This window comes from Pholcus phalangioides, unplaced genomic scaffold, assembly GCF_987345545.1.
Source record: "Pholcus phalangioides strain wild (caught in Gottingen) unplaced genomic scaffold, Ppha-v1.0 ptg000017l_1, whole genome shotgun sequence".
In the NCBI taxonomy this organism is placed as follows: domain Eukaryota; kingdom Metazoa; phylum Arthropoda; class Arachnida; order Araneae; family Pholcidae; genus Pholcus; species Pholcus phalangioides.
In genome coordinates this window covers 62,997,298-63,019,455 of record NW_028301610.1, presented here as the reverse complement: position 1 = coordinate 63,019,455, position 22,158 = coordinate 62,997,298, and the positions used below count along the sequence as shown (strand labels likewise).

At 37.2% G+C, this 22,158-nt stretch overlaps 1 protein-coding gene across 1 annotated transcript in view; it reads right to left on the bottom strand.

Moving 5' to 3' along the window:
* LOC149074616 (glutamate dehydrogenase, mitochondrial-like) overlaps positions 1 to 16,848 on the bottom strand; it is a 103,264-nt gene extending 86,416 nt beyond the window's left edge. Inside the window, exon 1 of the mRNA XM_089246993.1 lies at positions 16,289 to 16,848. Coding sequence (XP_089103119.1) covers positions 16,289 to 16,724 — 436 coding nt within the window. The 5' untranslated portion in view covers positions 16,725 to 16,848. The remainder of the gene's footprint in view (positions 1 to 16,288) is intronic.
* Between the last annotated feature and the right edge of the window lie 5,310 nt (positions 16,849 to 22,158).

The following is a 22,158-nucleotide window of genomic DNA, read 5'->3' as shown; positions in this document are numbered from 1 at the left end:
GCAGATAATACAAAAAATGACATGGCTGACAGCTCACCAAAGACGGAACAAGTTATAATACAGTGCAGGTAATAACCGGATATAGCAAAGCACAAATAAGAAAAATACTTGAAAAACGTATCATGGAATGGCAAATTTCATGGAATAACAGCACAAAAGGACGACCAGTATTCAGTATATACCAAAATGTAGACATTAAAAGATTACAGGGTGATTTTTTCATAAACCGAATTATCACAGAACATGGTTCCCTTGGATATTACCAGGAATGGAGACACCTCAGAAATGGATGATGCATCTTCTGTAGAAGTAAAAGCAACAGAAGATTCCACTACATTTTTGAATGCCCACATTCGGAGACAAGAAGAAGTCATGACACAAGATCAGAGACAATTATCAATAAAATATATTATAAGATCAAGGAAGATAAAAGATTTCCTTAGAGAAATTTTGAGTACAGCATTAGAGGAGTATTTAGAATATCCAATGTAAAGTAAATCTAACAAAACTTAAATTTGTAATGGTTGAACGGTTTGAATGTATAGCTGCTAGTGTATATAAAACATAGTGCAAAAGTGTTTTGTGAAAGAATATTAATGGGGTATAATTGTTTGGTTTATATATAATTCATGTTTTGTGAGTGATTTGAAATACCCAAACATATCTTGAGGATTGTAAACTTGAATTTTTTTAGCTCTTAACTGCTTCATTTTTGCTTAGTGTTTCTCACAAACTCTATTAATATGAATATTTCATGATGGGTGTGTTGTTTTTTGACAAATTTGTACCAAAAATATAAAATAGTGATGCAATTGTCAATTGATCAAACTTTACTAATTGTATTGATGAGTATGTAAAATCGAACCCATCAATAATGTATACTGTGCAAACCTGTATTGTGAAGCGGGCAACACTGTGTTGACAAAGTAGCACTAACAATATCAGTATTTGTGATTTGTGTGAAAAGAGTATTTATAGAATTTATGTAAAAGAATATTTTGATCTTTTCATTTTACACGCGCAAGATGACGTGAGTAACTAAATTTTGTATATTTGTTGTTAAACACATGCAAGTTGCAGGATAGTTTGTAAATAGTTATGTAATAGTTAATGTAATGTGTTTTTTGTCATTTCGTCCCGAGACTCTCGGGAGGACACTCTGCAATCTTCTTCTTCCTTTTCTTTGGTTTTGACAAACTCTAAAATTGGAGGACAAGTCTAATTTACTCATTGTTTTTGTTAATCTTCAACTAACTCAATTAACTTTTATCACGTGGATTAGAAACAATAAAGGCATAATAATTACAATTGGGACAAATAACACCCATAGAAATATGGTGTGTTCATATCAAAATAAATAATGAACACAGCGGTTCTTGCGGCGTCTGATCATCAGAGATAGTCGCATGTCTTATTGGATGGGACAAACTAATGAAACAGAGTAAACCACACGTTAACACACAATTAAACACCTTTCATTGTTTCAGAAACCAAAGATCCATATACCCAGGTAAAGAGTCAAGCAGGTGTGTAAGCAGCACAGGGCAGTCATTTCAACTTTTTCCGGGAGAGGGGTCCCAAAGTACATGTACTCAATGTATATATATATACACTGCTGGCCACCGTAAATGCAACACCCTGAAGGAAGCATGCAAATAATATGAAATTTACAACATGCATTAGCGGAGGTGAGATATGCAAATAATTAGAATTTCAGCGCAGACGCACATCACGCGCGCCTGTGGCGCCACTTCAAAGCGCTATTTAAGGCTTGGAGATTTCTACGATTTGAAGTACGGCAATTGTGTTTTTCTTGTGGTTTTTTTCAAAAAAACGATCAATTATGCCTCGTAGAAAACAGCGATCATCTTTTGATCAAGTATCCGAGTTCGACAGAGGAAGGATAGTGGCCTACCGAGATTGTGGATTATCTTTCAGGGAAATCGGTGGTTGTGTTGGACGAAACCAAACAACTGTAATGCGGATATGTGATCGTTGGATGCAGGAGGGTACAACGGACCGACGTGTTCGATCGCATCCACCTCAGTGCACCACTTCACGTGATGACAGGCGTATTGTGCGTATGGCAGTGACGGATCGCTCAGCCACATCACGAACCATAGCACAGCACATTCAGTCTGTACCGCATCATTCAGTGTCTGCGCGTACCATTCGACGCCCTTTACAGCAGAGTGGTCTGTCCGCAAGACTCCCATTGCTTCGTCTACCTTTGACGCAGAACCACAGACGTCTCCGCCGCCAATGGTGCGATGAACGAAGGATGTGGACGGCACAATGGAATGAAATTGTCTTTACTGACGAGTCACGCTTCTGTCTGCAACACCACGATGGTCGGATTCGAGTCTGGAGACACCGTGGAGAGAGGATGCTGAACAGCTGCGTTATGCACCGCCACACTGGTCCTGCACCGGGTATTATGGTATGGGGCGGTATTGGATATCACTCTCGCACTCCTCTAGTACGCATTGCCGGTACTTTAAAAAGCCAGCGCTACATCTCCGAGGTGTTGGAGCCAGTTGTTCTTCCTTACTTTCAGGGCTTGCCCACAGCCATATTTCAACAAGATAATGCGCGACCACACGTGGCACGCATTGTCCAAAGGTTCTTCGTCAATCGCCAGATTGAATTGCTTCCCTGGCCAGCTCGCTCTCCGGATCTTTCGCCGATAGGAAACATGTGGTCCATGGTTGCTCAACGATTGTCCCAGATTACATCCCCAGCTGCCACACCAGATCAACTTTGGCAACGCGTGGAAGCTGCTTGGTCTGCTGTACCCCAAGAACACATCCAAAGTCTCTTTGAATCAATGCCGAGGCGTATGGCAGCGGTGATCTCCAACAATGGCGGCTACTCTGGCTACTGATTTTGGCAGGAACCACACTTCACAGAAGTCTATAAATTTAATCATTTGATGCTTGGTCAACATGTTGTCTACAAAATAAATATTGTTGCGATATCTCTTGTCTTTCTTGGTGTTGCAATTTGGGTGGCCAGCAGTGTATATATACTGTATATATACCATTTTTAGTGTATTTTCAAAAGCCGGGGGATCCCCTGACCCTCCCCCCAAAATGACGGGCCTGGCAAGCAGGGCCACAACTAGGAACAAAAATTTACTCTGTTGACCGAGGCTAGGTTCCTCTTTGGCATCCCACTCCCAAAAATATTTAACGGAAAAAATGTCAACTCAGCGCTCTTCGTGGTCACCCAGGACATCAGACTTCGCTGCTCTCTCTTAGTTACAGTTTGTTTTCAACAAACTAATTTTAAAAAATTATATTACAATCGATCCCACTTAGTACGACTAATTTTCGTAAATTTAACTGTTTTCCTATATTGATAATGTAAACTTTTTTTTATTGGACTGAGCATAACACATAAAACATACACTCAAAACAACCAAGAAAGACACAAAAAATTACATTACGATGACACAGACACTCTGTGACCCCAAGGGACTACAAGTCCTTCCAGTGAGTCAATATAAATTAGATTAAAGAGTTAACTGGATTATGAACAGTCTTGTTAATGTACTAATTGGTTAAATATCTTATGAAGTTGTATATATACAGAGCGTCCATAATTAAAAGACCCTATTTTAAAGTAGCCTATAAGCAAAACCAGTCACCACAGAAAAGTGTGAAATTTTGTGGAGGACTTTATGAAGTGATGGGAATTTGTGTTTCAGGGAAAAAAAATTAGTTGCACATGCCGCAACCAGAGGGCATTTCACTTTGAACACCTGTAGTAAACATTTAAATTTATGTGATGTCACATAGCAGCTGTTATAAAACCTAGAAAAATTGGCTGAGATCTTGTTTCTCAATGTGTTTGCTGCTCACAATGACGAAAAGTTTACGAGATCGACTTTCTTGGTCAAACTGTATTACCAAAACAATTCAGCAGTAATTGCTCTACAGAAACAGACTTGAAAGAGAGAATATTTCAATGAATGTTAAAACCTCTGGAATATGATAACGAAATTTGAAACCACAGGATCATTGGCTGTTCGTCCTGGAAGAGGAAGAAAACTTGTTTCTATAGATGCAGTACAGGAGGTTTTGCTTCAGGTGGAAGAGGACAGAGCTTCAAATTCTCGTGGTAGCACTAGTGTTAGGCATGTAGCACCAGCGTTGGATAGGTCACGTTCAACTGTCCATAAAATCATGTGGAATATCCTGACATTATCTGTACAAACTTTCACTTGTGCAGCTGTTGCTTCCACATGATTATGCACTCGATTCTGGTTCTCACTGCAGTTTCTAGCTTGCATTGAGGTCGATTCAGAATGGCCTTGGAATATCCTCTGGACAGATGAAATACATTTTTACTTGGATGGTGCAGTCAGTACTCACAACTGCCGACTTTGGGAACCAGAAAATCTGCACGCTATCTTACGGGTTCCATTGCATTCACCAAAAGTACTGCATCATTTATTCTCGGTCCCTACTTCTACGAGGAGTTACATTCTGCAAGTTGTAAGGAATTGTACTATGTAGTTGTAATTGTGTTAAGGTGTGGGTGGCTGCAGACACCCATACTTTTGCAGTGTTTTGTTTTTTGTTCTTGTTTTCAGTTAACAACTCTATTGATAATGGAGTTGGCTGATCCTAACGGCAGGATTATTTATTATTCTTGTGTGACGTCATGACTTGGTCCTGACGACCTTGACCATGATGACAGGGGTCGTTCCCTCCGTTTTTCTATGACGTCACCTGAAACCAAAGCCTGGGATTGGTTGGCTCCCTTGGCTGTCAGACCTGTTGTGCCGTGACTGCCGTGGTTTTCCCGCTATATAAGAGAGGTGTGCCACTGAGTCTATGGTTCTCAGTTCATGCGCTGTTGCTGGTTACCTCCACGTTACGAACTTAGATCTTTTTTTTTAAGGTGAGTGAAGCCCATTTCTAAACCTAGAAGTTTTGTAAGGTGACCGACGAAACAGGGACGTGGCCCGGTGTGTCACAAATGGGGGCTCAACCGGGATATGAACCCGGGACCCATGGTATCAATTCCAATGAGTTGTCAAGGAAAACTAGCCACAGTAGATTGCATATGGATCCCATCCCACTTCTGACACCAGGCTCAGTGGTCTAGGGGTATGATTCTTGCTTAGCGTGCGAGAGGTACCAGCTGAAATGCTTGAACAAGTACGACGACAAGTAAATAAACAACAGTAACGGCAACAACATTATTATGATAGGACAAGAAAACAACAACAAATTTGTGTAGGACAGAAAGTTCTAGTACGAAGCCATTATCAGTCAAAGGATGATGATAAAATAATGGGAAAATTGATGCCACGATGGGAAGATCCTTATCTGGTATTCCGTCAAATAACTCCTATTGTTTATCTCGTTGTGGATGATTCAGGAAATGAAACTGGAAAATATAATGTCTGCAACATCAAAAGGTACATTGGTCGTGAAGATGAACAATTCCATACGTCTTATAATGAAATTTCTAATTTTGACTTGCATAATTTTTCTAATCAAACTTTCCAAGGTTCTAACTTAGTCAGACTGCCTGGTCTGACGAGTCTCAGTTCCAATTGCTTCGAGCTGATGGACGTGTACGGGTATGGAGACAACCTCATGAATCCATGGACCCTACATGTCAACAGGGGACTGTTCAAGCTGGTGGAGGCTCTGTGATGATATGGGACCCCTGATACGTCTAGATACGACTCTGACAGGTGACAGGTACGTAAGCATCCTGTCTGATCACCTGCACCCATTCATGTCCATTGTGCATTCCGACGGACTTGGACAATTTCAGCAGGACAATGCGACACCCCACACATCCAGAATTGCTACAGAGTGGCTCCAGGAACACTCTTCTGACTTTAGACACTTCCGCTGGCCACCTAAATCCCCAGACATGAACATTATTGAACATATCTGGGATGCCTTGCAACGTGCTGTTCAGAAGAGATCTGCTGTCCATAATTTATGGACAGCCCTGCAGGATTCATGGTGTCAATTACCTCCAGCACTACTTCAGACATTAGTCGTGTCCATGCCACGTCGTGTTGCGGCACTTCTGCGGGCGCCCTATACAATATTAGGCAGGTGTACCAGTTTTTTTGGCTTTTCAGTGTATAGTGTGAGGTATTGGTGAAAGACTAATTCCACTGCTGTTGACACTTTAAACTTTGTAAACATGGGGGGGGGGGGGAAGTAACACTTTTGAGGGGATATTTTGTAACAGCTCTGCTTTGGAATGGTCAGCCAATGAATAATTTTTCAAGCTGGAAGGTTGTAATTGCAAATCAACACAGTAAAAATTCTTCAGAGCAATAGGGATTGCTTGACAAAAAATGCCAACTGTCTTCCCGGAAGGTGAGGGACTAAAAGCTCAATACGAGTTTGATGGAGATGAAAATCTGGTGATCCTAATAAAATTTGATTTTTTTTTGTTTGTTTGTTATACAGAATTAGTTTTCAAATTGTAAGATTTTTCAGCATCTTAAAGTTAGTTATTTCTTTGTTTTACTCTTTTTTTTATGTGAATTTTGAATAAGAATGAAACAAAACAAATATATTTTTCTACGTATAATCCGCAGATGCGAATTTTGCTAGTTTCAGAGAAAAAAAGACATTGTATAGTCCACAGCAGTGCATAAGCTCCCCCCAGAAAATTTCATCCATTAATAATGAAATTGATGAAAAATGTTGATTTTTGTATTTACATTTATATCCTTCAAGAAATATTTAAAAAATTGTGATAAATAAATTTTCAAAGTAATTATAACTAATCAAACTTCTGAGAAAAAAAAAGCTTTAGATAATTTTACTAATTTAGCCAACTTCTCTAATTTGGAGTAATTATCAAAGTAATTATTACTTCTCTAGTCAACTAGGAAGGATGAGGGTAGGCGAAAATCTGAGGGGGGGGTGATGGGGAGATCCCTCCTCAAGAGTCTGATAATATGGGAAGATAAATTAGTCCCATATTTTAGGGAACAGTTAGTTGACTAGCAATGAACAATAAATTGCCCCTCCAACACCCTAGATCCGTGCCTGACAAGCAAGGGAGTGTCGACTGCTGGTTGTGCACAGGATGTCACTTGGTCTAAGACTGGTCCTGATCTGGGCTGATTAACCTCTTTACGATCAGGGATGTAATATTGCACCCAACTGCCAGTGGAATAAATTCAATCGAGCTGACTCCTTCAACTACTTCTTTCCCTGATCGTGAAGGTTTACTGTAACCCTACGAAAAAAGTTGTATTTTTCCCCTTTGTTTTCCCATTATCGTGATATCTCAATCTCAATGACATAACGATCAAACTGATAACGATGGTGGCGGTTCTCCTCAGCTTTATCCCCCCTTCTCTATGGCATTCCTCCTACACACACATATAATGTGTATGATCCTCCAAACTAATGCTTAACTACTATATACTGTACATAGAAGCAGAGATACCACTGGACTCTAATTTACCTGGGTCCCGGGACCCAGGTTATTTGAAAAATCAGGGTCCTTTTTGAGTGAGAGTGGGTCCTCTCAAAAAAAATTATCTTGAAAAAAATTATGCCCCCTCCCCCATAATTCACTGGTATCTCTATGGATTTTCTTCCAGCATGCCCCAGGTCTTTGCTCACCTGCTTATATTTCTTCGTTGAGATTCTTAACAGTTGAAGGCACGCATTTATATATTTACTAATAATCAATGTATTCTAATTCCCTTCTGATTGATTTTATATTTCGTTAAAAAAAATCTTAGCACTTTCAATATCTTCTGATCAAATTTAAAGCAAATTAGATTCTCTCTCTCTCTCCTCTCTGACACTTATCTTCTCATTCCCTATTTATACTTTGGTTTTCCAGGTAGAATGATTTTATTTTCCTTCCCTGTGCGATGGTCCACCATTCTGATCTGTCACCATTTAACTGCCACCTATTTTAACACCTGAATATGGGAGTTTGTCAGATTTGTGTTGGACAAACTTAACGGTGTACTTATGTGTGCGTGCCCAGCATTTGGCATGTTTTGTGTTCAGCAGGTGGTGCCATCTATCTAGCGCCGCAACTAGATACTTTCTCAAATGGGCAAGTACACATTTTGGCACACCCATGTAATGTAGAAGCAGTTATAAAGGGTGAATTTGGTGCCCCCTCTAGTCCAGCGCCCAGGACACTAGGGCTGCCTGTCCCTCCCCCTCCCAGTTGCAGCCCTACATCTATCCTCCAAACTGGTAATGTGTGCATTTGAAGTTTAATGTATGCATATTTGTGTTGTAGGTCTGTGTGATCACCGTGGCAACCAGAAGTTTTTTCAAAGGAATAGCCAACTCAAAATTTGAAATCTTTAGAAAATCACATTTTTAGCCAATTACCATTGCGCAATCGCAAGTTCCAAACACGAATTTTCACCAAAAGCAAAATTTGGGGGGAAGGTTATCAGGGGCCTCTTCTCCCCCCCCCCCCCTACACGAGATAAAAAATTAAAAATATTTTTGTAGAGAATTAAAATATTGGAATAAAATAATTTATTTTATACTATCTGTGAAGAATTAGATCCTTGTAAGATCTGTGTAAGCCAATTCTGCTTACACACGTGATTTTAACGATGCGAAATGGTGATTACTGCATAGCAGCAGATGACAAAACTGGATGCTCAAGGTCGAGTATTTACAGATTATTTTTTTTTTCTACAATATCAGGAAAGTTTTACAATTTGAACAGGCATTCCAATCCTTTACGATTAAAAAAAACACACACATTCGCAATATTGTAGGAACAAGACAAATTTATTGTTAGGTTTGTTGTCTTTCATGCAAATTAAATGAACTCAACCGTAACCGGATCGATCCCAATCCGATATGTAAATCATGACGAAATCGCACATGTTTGTAATGTGTGTGTGTATGTATGTATATATATATATTTCATTATATTCTTCAACCCGCGTGTATATCAATACAGTACTGTGTACAAAGTAGTAAAACCAGTTTTTCAAGGTCGCGCGATAATACACAGTAAAAAAGGGGAAAAAAAAGTTGGTTGAGGGGTTTTTTTTTTTTTTTTCTTCATAGAACTAAGAACGCGTCCCGGACGATGCGTGAACGAAATTTTTATGCGTCCTTTTCCGAAATTCCGGGTATTTGACGCGTTATAGCATGTCAATGGCATCTCTGTAGAAGTGAGAAAGAGAACACAAAAGAATAAAGGAAAGACTACAAAACAAGTTTGTAGGTGAGGGCAAAAAAAGCAAGGCACTGTATTAATACTCTCTTATCCAATACATCTCTGTACTGTTCCTCTCCACCCTTATTTCTTTCCCTTTCAACCTTTTTTAATGAGGAACAAGGCTTCTCTATTTATCACCTATATGTCTAATGCAGATCATTCAAATTTATCACCAACAGTTTGTACTCAAAGAGGTTAATACTAAAATCATAGGATTTTACAAAGACAAGATATCTCGTCAATGCCGTTTAAAGAATTAAGATGGCCTAAAGGTATGGCATATACTATATTTACCAATTGTTAATGGCAAGATCAAATGAAACCTTGCTAATTTGAGACCTGCTCAAGTAAACATGTTTTTTTTAAAAATCTCGTTGGGTATCAAGATTCCACTATAGTACTGCTCTGGAATAAAAACATATGAACTGGCCTACACAAATCAGAAAAATTATTTGCGATGCTGGCTATAAACTTGTCTGGGATATACAGAATCAGTCTTTTGCCCGTAACTACCTTGGTAGAATTCTGACTATTTACAATGATCAAATAATTCAGTTAGGCATTGTAGGTTTGGAAGGAAAATTTGACTGTTATTCATACTAATCTATCAAATAATTTTCAGGCTGAGAATTAGTTTCTCTCTCATACTCTTTTCTCAGATAAATGTACTTTAGCTCAATTGAGGGTATGTCAAAATTGGGTATCCATTAACCCTTTTAACAGCAATTATAAATCACCCAAGTCCCTTTCAAAGTGCCATTTTTTTAATGAAATAGGCTTTCTTCCGATTCTCAGCAGACACAAACTTACAGGTATAGCAAAAAGTATTTCATTGAGAAATCAGCTTTACTAAATATCTAGGCTTGTCAATGCTGAAATAAATTACTTTTATGGAGGCGAGATACCTTGTCATTGTCGCTTAAAAGGATTAAAAATGTCTATTTCGAGGTCATTAGCTGTGAAGCATGTTCATTCTGCAACAGTGAATAATTGGAAACACGGAAACAAGTTTTTCTTTCTTGCCCTTTATACAAAACCCTACTAATAAAAATACCTTCCCTACTTGAAATCTGAAAGTTATTTTGTTGCAATGCTAAATTGTGCTCAACCAGGCATATTGTTTGTGGTTTTTAAGTTTCGACAAAAGTGTCTCACTCCATGTAACTGTGCTTCAACTGTTATTGCTGATGATGTTTGATTTTTATTACTGTTATGTTATTTATATAAAATTGCACAATTACTTTATTGATTTGATTTTCTTGTAGAATATATGCTGTCTGCAGAAAAATGAAAATTTTTTATTTGTCTGCTGGCCATGACCCTATTGGTTGGGGCTGTATTTATGCAAAATAAATATAAGGATGGATCAAATGAAAGCTGAACAGGAGCCAAAAAATAAAATGACAGTCAAATCCTGTTTTAACAAATACCATTATAGTGTAAAAAAAAAATCTCATTTTAATGGACACTTTTTTAACCCCCAGATAAGTTTACATAAGAACAATGCAAAAACCTGGAATTCCTTTATAATAAAGTGATTTCTCCAGTCTCTTGGAGTTCGTTATAACTGGATTCGATTGTAGTTCATCCGCTGTGGTGGTCGAGTGGTTATAGTGACGGACTCGCGATGCGAGGATCCGGGTTCGAACCCCACAGTGGTGGTCGGCTGAAGTTGGTTTTCTGTGGTTCCCAACTTCAAGGCGCAAATGCGAGCCGATCTCCCTGTTAAAAAGTCTCACCACAGAGAGCAACAGTCCTACAACGAAAAATCATTCAATCATAACACTTCACTCATAGTTTGAAAAACTGGTGGCAGATGGCAGCACTACACATGACAAGCATTACAGAGAAACAAAAAATCTTCACGTCGGGTTTCACTACACGTACACGCACATTTCCGCATGTACCGATTCGTTGGGGGTTCCGCGGGGGGTTGTGGGCGGGGTGCATGTGTGGTGTAGCAGTAGTAGGTAGGGTAAAAAAGGGCTCGGGGATCCATGATGTTCTTAAGTCAGCCACCTCGTTGGGCAATTTGCCTGTTGTGGTGTTGTATTTGTATTTGTATTTAAAATGTATTGTTCAAAGCTATACAAGCAGTCCCACTTTTGAACATAGGCGGAGATAGACTTGGAAGTCTGGGGGGGGGGGGCACGATGATGATGATGTCAATTCATATATACGTATATACATTAGATCAGTCGACTCCACCTTTGATGCTGGGGAGCAATCCCCCCATGCCCCCCCCCTCCTATCTCCCCCCATGCTTTTGAACAAAGCTGTGAATACTTTGAAGATGTACTTTGGTTGAGATCAGAACCAGTTTCAAATATTGCCCATGATTTCACTGTCTGAGTAAAAATGGCAACTCTTCAATGTCTTTTTCAGTGGACAAAAAATGTGAAAGTTACACAGCAGTGGCAAAAGTCATGCCGACATGTTTTGGAACAGCTTTGGTATAATCTGCCACTTCCCTTAGGACTTTTTTCCGACAATAAGTCGTCAGGCCGACATAATGGTGCGGGGTTGATATATATATATATCTCACATTTTTTCCAGATCTTCCTATGCAGGTGACACTAATTCTGTTGAGTTTTCAAACAGGTTCTTCCTTTGTTCAACCGCATCTTTGGAAATTTGAAACTGCCGTTCTATTTTGTCTTTCTTTTTCCGCATGTCCATTGCATTGGACTATTTTTGGTTAGGTCAGATCATTGTTATTTCTTATCATTTGTTGTAAATATGTAAATCTTTATTAATCCAGAAATCTGAGAGTATTTATGTATTAAAAAAAGAAAGCAGTAAATATTTTAAACCCTGAAATCAGACAATAGAATTTATTTATTAACCCAGAAGAGTATTTTTTACCCCGGGTATTATTTATAATCCAGAGCTTATTTATGTTTATACTGTTATTAGCTGTTACCCGCAGCTTCACTCGCGTATATTTGGTAATCTCAATTACTTTGCAATGATTCCCCCATATAACATTTGAACGCCTCATGACCCCCTTGGGGGTTGAATTTTTAGGAAGTCCATCGTAGTAGGAATATCGTAAAATATAATACTGACTGAATTTCATATTTATAGCTTCAGCGGTTATGGCTACGATGGATTGCTTTATATAACCTTTGAACCACCTTACGACCCCCTTAGAGGATGAAATTTATAAAGTCCCTTCTTAGTGGGTCTTTAGATCATAAAATAAAACTAAGTTTCATATTTATAGTTTTAGCGGTTTTGGCTCATTGTGATTTCTCTATGTAACCTTTGAATCCCTTTTAGGGGTCAAATTTCGGAAAAGTCCTTCTTAGTGAGTCTTTTCCTGATGAAATGAAACTACCAACCAAATTTCATATTTATAGTTTGTAATGATGAAGTCAGGACACAGGTTATTTTATATACCGTTATATTTCTCTCGTGTTTTGTCTAGAAAAAGAGATATTTTTATTAATTATTATGCTTGTTGGTTTTCATTGTTATATTATTATTCATTCTATGCATTTTTTTCAGCATCCATTAGACAGCCTTGGCGACTCTTTGCCTGACTTGTTCGACGGCAAAAAAGTCATCAAGTGGCATATTATACCAAAGCTGTTCCCATAGATGGAGATAGACTTGAAAGTCTTGGGGGGGGGGGCATGATCATTATTGCTGGGGGGCATTATGATGATGTCAATTCATATATACATTAGATCAGTCAACTCCACTTTGACGCTGGGGGCATGCACCCCCCCCCCCTCGCAGTATCTCCAGGGCCATAATTAGATGCTTGGTCAGCCGGGGCCAGCACACATTTTGGCGCGCCCCCCCCCCCCACCATAATGTTGAAGTAGAGGTTAAAGAGTGAAATTTGTGCCCCCTCTAATATGGCACCAGACCAGCCTGCACCCCTCTAGTTGCAGCCCTGTGTATCTCTGCCCATGGCTGTTCCACGTCGACATGTTTTTTTTATCAGTAAGGACAGCCAGCTTCTCAAGTTCCTGGACCATGGTCAAACGATCAACACTGCTCAGTACTGCAATACCCTGCATAATTTGCATGCAGCAATCGAGGCCAAATGACATGGCCTGTTTATCCAACAGAATGGTTTTGCTGCATGACAAAGTTCAGTCATATATATGGCTGCTCTTACACTGATAGTGTTGGCGAGCTTTCAGTGAACAATGTTGAAACACCCACCATATAGCCCGAACCTATAGCCATGCGACTCACATTTGTTGTCCACTGAAAAAGACATTGGAGGGTTGCCATTTTCACTCAGATAGTGAAGTCATGGACAATGTTTGAAACTGGATACGATCTCAGCAAAGGACAAGAAGGGCCTTCCTACAAGCAAGGTATTCACCATTTGGTGAAACACACAGGGCCGTATTGAGACGCTTGAAGGCCCTAAGCACTTAAGCAATTTTGGTGGTCCCCATAACATTTTCCCATGCTGTTGGCTATTTTTACTTTTGAAGGCTAGTAATTTTTACTTTCAGGCTTTTTTCATATTTGCCCATTGGTGCCCCTATATTTGCCTTCATATTTAGCCATATATGCCATATTTCACAATTTCACATCTATCTATTCATTGAATTTATCAACTGGGGTTGGGGGTGGAAACATAAATGCTAAATGAAATTTTATGTTTCAGAAATAGGCAGAATGTGATGTGAATATCTCTCTAAGCACACATTTCATTTGCTTGAAAGGTCCCCCCCCCCTTTTTCTTATTTGGACGAAAGTCTTTAACATCATCTTCAAAACCGCACGAGAGGGTTTTTTGAGAATTTCAAAAAATTTCAGCATACCTCAGAATATCCGGAACTTTGAACTTTCAGGACTCAAATTATTGTAACTCGACTCCATTGTACCTCATTTTTGATTAATCATTATCATCAGAAACTTTTTTCAAAATATATTTTCCGAGTTGTTTTGCTATCTGGATATATACAAATATACAAATACAACGCCACAACAGGCAAATTGCCCAACGAGGTGGCTGACTTAAGAACATCATGGATAACCGAGCCATTTTTTGGAGGCCCTACCTACTACTGTTACACCACACATGCACCCCCCGCGGAACCCCCAACCAATCGGTACATGCGGGAATGTGCGTGTACGTGTAGTGAAACCTGACGTGAAGTTTTTTGTTTCTCTGTAATGCTTGTTATGTGTATTACAGAGAAACAAAAAACTTCACGTCAGGTTTCACTATACGTACACGCACATTCCCGCATGTACCGATTCGTTGGGGGTTCTGCGGGGGGGGGGGGGTGCATGTGTGGTGTAGCAGTAGTAGGTAGGGCCTCCAAAAAATGGCTCGGGGATCCATGATGTTCTTAAGTCAGCCACCTCGTTGGGCAATTTGCCTATCAGAAATCTGATAGTATTTCTTTTGCTTCTTACGATGGGTCAAACTACACATTTGATCCCCTTATGATCCATATACAATTATACCAGCAGATATGCATGTTCTAAGTTCATGTCTTCATTCTGTATAACTTGGCCTATTCTGTGCCTTCTCGATGCAGGGGATCACCCAGCCACGCCTCGGGAAAGTGTCGAGAGGGTCTTGTGATTTTACAATTACATCTGGTTATAATTTTTGAGAGTAAGTATGCAAATTAGAAGTCAGGTATTTTCAGTTAGATGGGGACCTCTGAAAAATCACTTTGCCTGAGGGTCCATGAAAAGCGTATGCAGGATCGACCTTTTGAAGGGGCACAAGGAATAATTTGTAATATTATTAGTTTCTCTAGACTTCAGATTTAAATATTGTTGCTGTGGAAAGCATGAGCGTCTTGAAAGAGGAATTTCAAGATACTTTAATTTCCAATAAGATATTTGAGGATTTTCTACCAAATGGTTGATACTGTGAAAAAAAATGACAAATTATTAAAAAATATAATTTGATAACATTTTGTGTTACCCCTTTTCTCCTGATGCAGTAAGCATGTGCTTATTTTGCTTAATGGTTGATCCGGCCCTGATGAAACAGTAGGATAAGTGCTTTTGTAACTTTGGATATTACATCTGAAATAAACTACAGTATACCTACTCTTGTACAAACAAATTTTTTTGTTAAGGAATTTGTTCCTTGATTTAGGGAGGGGGAGTCAGCTTATACACGGACCAGTTTTTGAGGAGAAAATATTGATCGCTACTTCACCAAATCAGCTATATGGCCTCCCAATAGCTAGTTTGAAGACATCAGACAAGTATCTATGACATCATCAGACTATTTTAAATGGCATTGCCAATTGGTAGAGTGATTTTTGTAGTTATGTTCAAACCCACAGAATCTACGGTGTTAAAAAAATATCAAAAACATTGTTGGCTTTAATATCTGGTGGACTTGCATTGATTTTACAGCCTTTAGATGTGAGCATCAACAAGCCTTTTAAAAATTTAAGGAATTTATGAACTGAATGAGCTCTGAAGATGAAGAAATAAAAAATGGTGCCTCAAAGAAACTAGACATTGGCCTAGTGTGATAGTGGGTTCAGGAAGCATGGAAGTCTGTTTTTGCTGAAACCACCAAATCCTTTAAAAAGTTTTGTATCAATAACACAATTGAGGGAACTAAAGACACTGTCTTTGAACGTGACGACGGCAATGACAGCACAGTTGAAGATGAAAACAAAGATGCCACACTGTATTGGCTTTCGATGTAGAGCTTGGAGAATCAGAAGAAATGGATTAGAAAGTTTGGATCATTTCTCATTGTAACTTATTGAATGAAAATATACAAGTTTTTTTCCTCTAAAATGTGCTTATTTTGGGGTGGGGCATGGCCCCATTAGGCCTGGTTTGCACTTTAAAAGTTTGATAAAAGATCTTTTCGAAAATTTGAAAACAACCACCAATAAGCCTTATTGATTACATTCGCTTGAATGTAACCGAGTGGCTTACTGGTTGCAATTTTTATAGTTCAATACAAGCCTTAAACAAGGATTTCCAATTTATTGCGGTTCTGAAGTGAGAGGTTGGCTTATATGCGAGTATGTACAGTTATGCCATTTCATTCTGTGGCTCTTGTTCCGTTTTAATTTGATCCACCCTTGTAAATAAAAAATATATATGTTACCTCCTTTGCATGGTTTTCTATGATGACTATGTTGTGCTCTCCATCCATTTATCATCACATACTCTCCGGAATCTCTTTTCAATGGAAATGAAACTTCAAGAACGGAATGACATGGTCCCAATATCGCCAAGTAACCTCTCACCTTTTTTCTCTTTTCTTCCAAACTAAGTTTACCTTTAAATTCTTCGACCAGTTTTTCCTCTAATATCTGCCAACCACGATGATAAAAATATTCCACCATATGAAAAAACGACGGATCCTCGGCATCTTCTACGTATTGTAGATTTTCGGGAATCTCATGCTTACTATACAGGCGTGACAGTAAACAATTGGAAGACAGCATTTGGGGTTTTAAAAGACCCACGCTCGAGTCCAAGTTGGACCATGATAATGTTCGAAAGTTATTTAATATCGACGCTGCAGCTTGTTTAAACATAGTTACTTTCGCGCGAATAACTAATTTAATTTAGTACCACAAAGTTTTGTTTGTAAATAACGTTCTCCTCTTCACCGCTGCCAAAGACATAGCAGACAGTTTTTTGAGTGACTGTTGCCACTATGAAATATATAACGTAAGGTTGATAATCCATATTGCGTAAGCATGACGTAAATCCCCTAATTTATTTGTGTTATGTAAGAGGATTAATTTCGATTTTTTTTTCCGGAGATTAAGATGAACTGAAAGAAGAGTCGGAGGAAGATTTAACTGAATCTTAATTATTTCGCAAAAGAAATACAGGATGGGCAAAAAGTCCGTAGAAACTTTAAAAATGAATGAAAACCGGAAAAATAACCGAAACTAAAAACGGTTTGCAGGAATCGAGCTTATATTACTGGAGCGCACTGAGCTAAATGTGTAAGTAAACTTTACTTATAGCTCAGTGTTGGAGGGAGCATCCCTTAGGAGATGGAGCATCCAGCCACCGCGACGGCGTAGACATCAAATGCAAGGAAACCACTCGACTTGGTGGAAACAAAGTTCGTTTGCCCGCAGAAATGTACAGTTCGGTCTCTATATATTGCGTTTTAAATATTAAAAAAAAGATAGAGAACTCATCTAAAGATTAAAAAAGATTAAATTATTTATTTCATTAATACTGGAATCATTTCTGTCATTAATGCTGGAATAATTTCTTTCATAAATGCTGGAATAATTTCTTTCATAAATGCTGGAATAATTTCTTTCATAAATGCTGGAATAATTTCTTTCATAAATGCTGGAATAATTTCTTTCATCAATTCTTGAATTTAATTTCATTAATTCTGGATTTTCCTTCATTCATTTTCGTTAATTCTGGATTTTCCTTCATTAATTCTGGAATTTTCCTTCATTAATTCTGGAATTTTCCTTCATTAATTCTGGAATTTTCCTTCATTAATTCTGGAATTTTCTTTCAATAATTCCGGAATTATTTTTTTAATTATTATTATTTCTTTCATTACTTCTGAAGTACTTGCTTTCATCAATTTTGGATTTGTTTCTTTCATTAATGCTGAAATTATTTCTTTCATTAATGCTGAAATTATTTCTTTCATCAATGCTGAAATTATTTCTTTCATTAATGCTGAAATTATTTCTTTCATTAATGCTGAAATTATTTCTTTCATTAATGCTGAAATTATATCTCATTAATTCTGGAATTATCACTTATTTCATCAATGCTGAAATTATTTTTTTCATTAATTCTAGAATTTTCCTTCATTAATTCTGGAATTTTCCTTCATTAATTCTGGAATTTTCCTTCATTAATTCTGGAATTTTCCTTCATTAATTCTGGAATTTTCTTTCAATAATTCCGGAATTATTTTTTTAATTATTATTATTTCTTTCATTACTTCTGAAGTACTTGCTTTCATCAATTTTGGATTTGTTTCTTTCATTAATGCTGAAATTATTTCTTTCATTAATGCTGAAATTATTTCTTTCATCAATGCTGAAATTATTTCTTTCATTAATGCTGAAATTATTTCTTTCATTAATGCTGAAATTATTCTGAAATTATTTCTTTCATTAATGCTGAAATTATTTCTTTCATTAATGCTGAAATTATTTCTTTCATTAATGCTGAAATTATATCTCATTAATTCTGGAATTATCACTTATTTCATCAATGCTGAAATTATTTTTTTCATTAATTCTAGAATTTTTTCTTTCATTAATTTTGGAATTTTTTCTTACTTTAATTTTGGAATTATCTCTTACTTCAATTTTGGAATTATCTCTTACTTTAATTTTGGAATTATCTCTTACTTTAATTCTGGAATTACCGCTTTAATTAATTTTGGAATTATCTCTTACTTTAATTCTGGAATTACCGCTTTAATTAATTTTGGAATTACCACTTTAATTAATTTTGGAATTACCACTTTAATTAATTTTGGAATTACCACTTTAATTAATTTTGGAATTATCACTTTCATCAATCTGAAATTATCTTTCATTAATGCTGGATCGGAATTATCGCTTTCATTTATTTTGTAACTGAAATTATCTGTTTCATTAAAACTAGAATTTTTCTTTCATTAATTTTAAAATTATCCCTTTTTCTTAATTCTGGAATTATTTCTTTCATTAATGCTGAAATTATCACTTTCATTTATTTTGGAACTGAAATTTTTTCATTAAAACTAGAATTTTTCTTTCATTTATTCTGGAATCATCTTTCATTTATTCTGGAATAATCTTTCATTAATTCCGGAATCATCACTTTCATTAATTCCGGAATTATCACTTTCATTAATTTTGAAATTACCAATTTCGTCAATGCTGAAAGTATCTTTCATTAGTTCTGGAATTGTCTTTCGTTAATGCTGGAATTATCACTTTCATTTATTTTGGAACTGAAATTATCTCTTTCGTTAATTTTGGAATTATCGGAATTATCTTTCATTACTTCTGAAATTATCACTTTCATTAATTTTGAAATTATCAATTTCATCAATGCTAAAAGTATCTTTCATTAATTCTGGAATAATCTTTAATTACTCTCATGAAAGGAAAGAAAAATGCTTAATTAAAGCTGCGGAATTTCTTCAATGTAATTTATATGAGCCCAGAATTAATTTCAAAACATTCTGAACTATATGGATTGATGCATTATTCAAAATAAATGCGCCCACTTCATTCTTAACTGTTGGTCATTCTCCGCCTCCGTCACTGAACTCAATCGCCAACTCAATATACAACCGCTTTTCACCCGTAGACATATCTCTCGATATTAAGTTTCCTTTTCAAAATCCTTCATGGCAATTTTCATATCGACACTTCCAATTTTCGAACTCCAGCTTCATACGTTCCAAAAAGAATTAACCGTTCACAAAAATCAAAACCCATCTTTGCATCCACAGATTGTTTCACAAATTTAGTTTCTTTTCTCGGACAATAACCGATTGGAACAATCTCCCGTCAAAAATTATTGATTGTACAACAGTTTCTGATTTCCTTTGTAACATTAATCGTCTCTGTCAAACTTCACCACCGCATTTCCTTGTATAGGCCTTGGCCAAGCAATATTGTGCAAATAAATTGTGTTTGTGCCTGTGGACCATCTTTGTCATTGTCGTCGAGGACCACCTCTGGTCCGCGGACCATAGGTTGAGAAACGCTGAACTAGAAGATCGTTTTCCCTCATGTTAAAGGGTATGAGACCCCCTTAAGCCATTTATTTTATCGTCAATAGCTTTAAAAGAAAAAAAATTTTTCAAAAGGGGTCAGGAGTTCTTTACCATCCAGTATTTCTCCGATTCGCCGTAAGACTCAGTCTTGTCTAAGAATGACACTATTCATTCTTGATGACACGTGTTCCACCTGAAGGTAGAATTGATCACCTATCAGAAAAACAAAAACTATGTATTCATATCCGTGTGATATGAATGTAAAATTTATTGAAGTTCCGCATTAACAACCAAAAATGAGCAATCTCGTGTCAGTTTCATAATGAGTTGAAATGAAAATGACCCATCTTTCTTGTAACTTTGCATTCTGTATACATAATATAACAGGATAAAAAAGATATCTGGAGGTTATACAATATTTTAATGCAGGAAAACAGCATTCGTCTAAAAGGTTTGAATACCTATGCATAAACTGAATGTCAATAATCAGTTGAAAAAATAATGATCAGATATTGATTCCATCGAATTCAGTAGCATTTCCGGCATGACACTGGTAAATAATTGCACTGGGGGTCAGCGTCGTCACCTTTACATTTCAGCATAGTGAATCTTCGCCAAAAGAATATTAACAATCGATGTAGACAATCTATAGAAAAAAAAAACCATCAAGAAATCTGGTTACCGAGTTTGAGGTCATATCAGATGAGATGAATGATACGAGATGATTAACTGCTGATAGCAACTATCAGTTCTTATCAAAAAGGTCGTTCATTATACGGGTAATCCATTAGCGTATTATTGAAATTTCAAATACAGTCGACTCCGATTATTAGAATCATGGATAATTTTATGATTAGGGTATTATTATTAATAGGGCTCGGATTTTTATGACATACCATATTTTTTTATGACAAGTCATATTTTAGGCATTTTCGAGCTATTGGTCATATTTTAAGCATTATTGTGCTATCGGTCATATTTTAGGAATTTTCAAATAATCGATCATTTTTACCGAAAATTTTGATCTGTAGTCATTTTTTCAGCGATGTAGTTATATATGCGCTTACAAGGAATTATTTTCATTCTTTTTTTGGAAAAAAAACTTTTTTTTTCCAGTGGCCACTTTTTTGTTCTCGGAGGATCCTTTTGCTATGCTTCTGAATGACACGCCAAGTACTTGGGAAAAATGTTATTCATTCGGACGTTCGAATTCTTTACGTTCAATGCATTTTAATCACGTCTAAACACAGAGATTTTTGTTAGGAGGGGCAGACTTGTTTTTGCCACCCGCACTCATCACTGTAAAACTCCGAAACTATAACAATATTTTTTGCAAATGTTTTGAAGCAAAAATCATTTTTCCAATTCCCCCCTAAAATTGCCATTTCCTCAAGTTTGGTAGTTGTCCCCCACGTCCTTTTTTTAATTCTGTCGCTGTCTAAAGTTGAGTGTCCAGAGTAAAATTAAAGGAAATTCGCCTCCAATGTACGGAATTTTTTCCAGGACTGGGAAAGAACATGAAAGTTGTTAAAATATACTTACTGTATTTATTTGTTCACAGTTTTTAAGGATAACTCGTTGTCTCATTTGCAATGTAACCGAGACAGTCTTAAAAATATACAACACATTCTGCTACTTCATTTCAAAGCATAAAATTCCAATTACTGCATCCCCCTCCCCATTAGCCGACATGCCGGGAAATTTGAGTCAGAGATTCCGGAAAATTCTTAAATACTGTATCTTTATTTTAAAAATCCGTTGAATAAACTAAATGCATATTGTGATTCTTATTAAACCTAGCTTTTTTCCGGCATGCCGGGAACAAACCAGACACCAAAACTCAAAAGTTTGATGTCCTTCGAGTTTTATGGCATGCCGGTTAATGCGGGGAATACGGCATGAATCCGTTTTTTGGTCCGCTTCCAAAAACTTTCGCCCATCACTGGTTTAGAATAGTAATTTCCAAACTGTGTGCCACGGCACCTTCAGGTGACGCAAGATATTTTGCGGATTTATGTCCGCTACGTACACATAACCGAAAAAATATCGTTGTAGAGGGATTTATCTCTCTCGTTAAATCGAGTATCGTTGTAGTGAGGTTGAGTTGTACAGTAGAACCACTGGATAGCGGACACCCATGTGACCAAAATTTTTTTCCGCTAATGGGGAGGTACGATATATGCAGTGATATCTCGTTTATACGACTTTTACATTTATATGACGTTTGGCTTCAGTCTCTTGCAATTGGTTTCTAT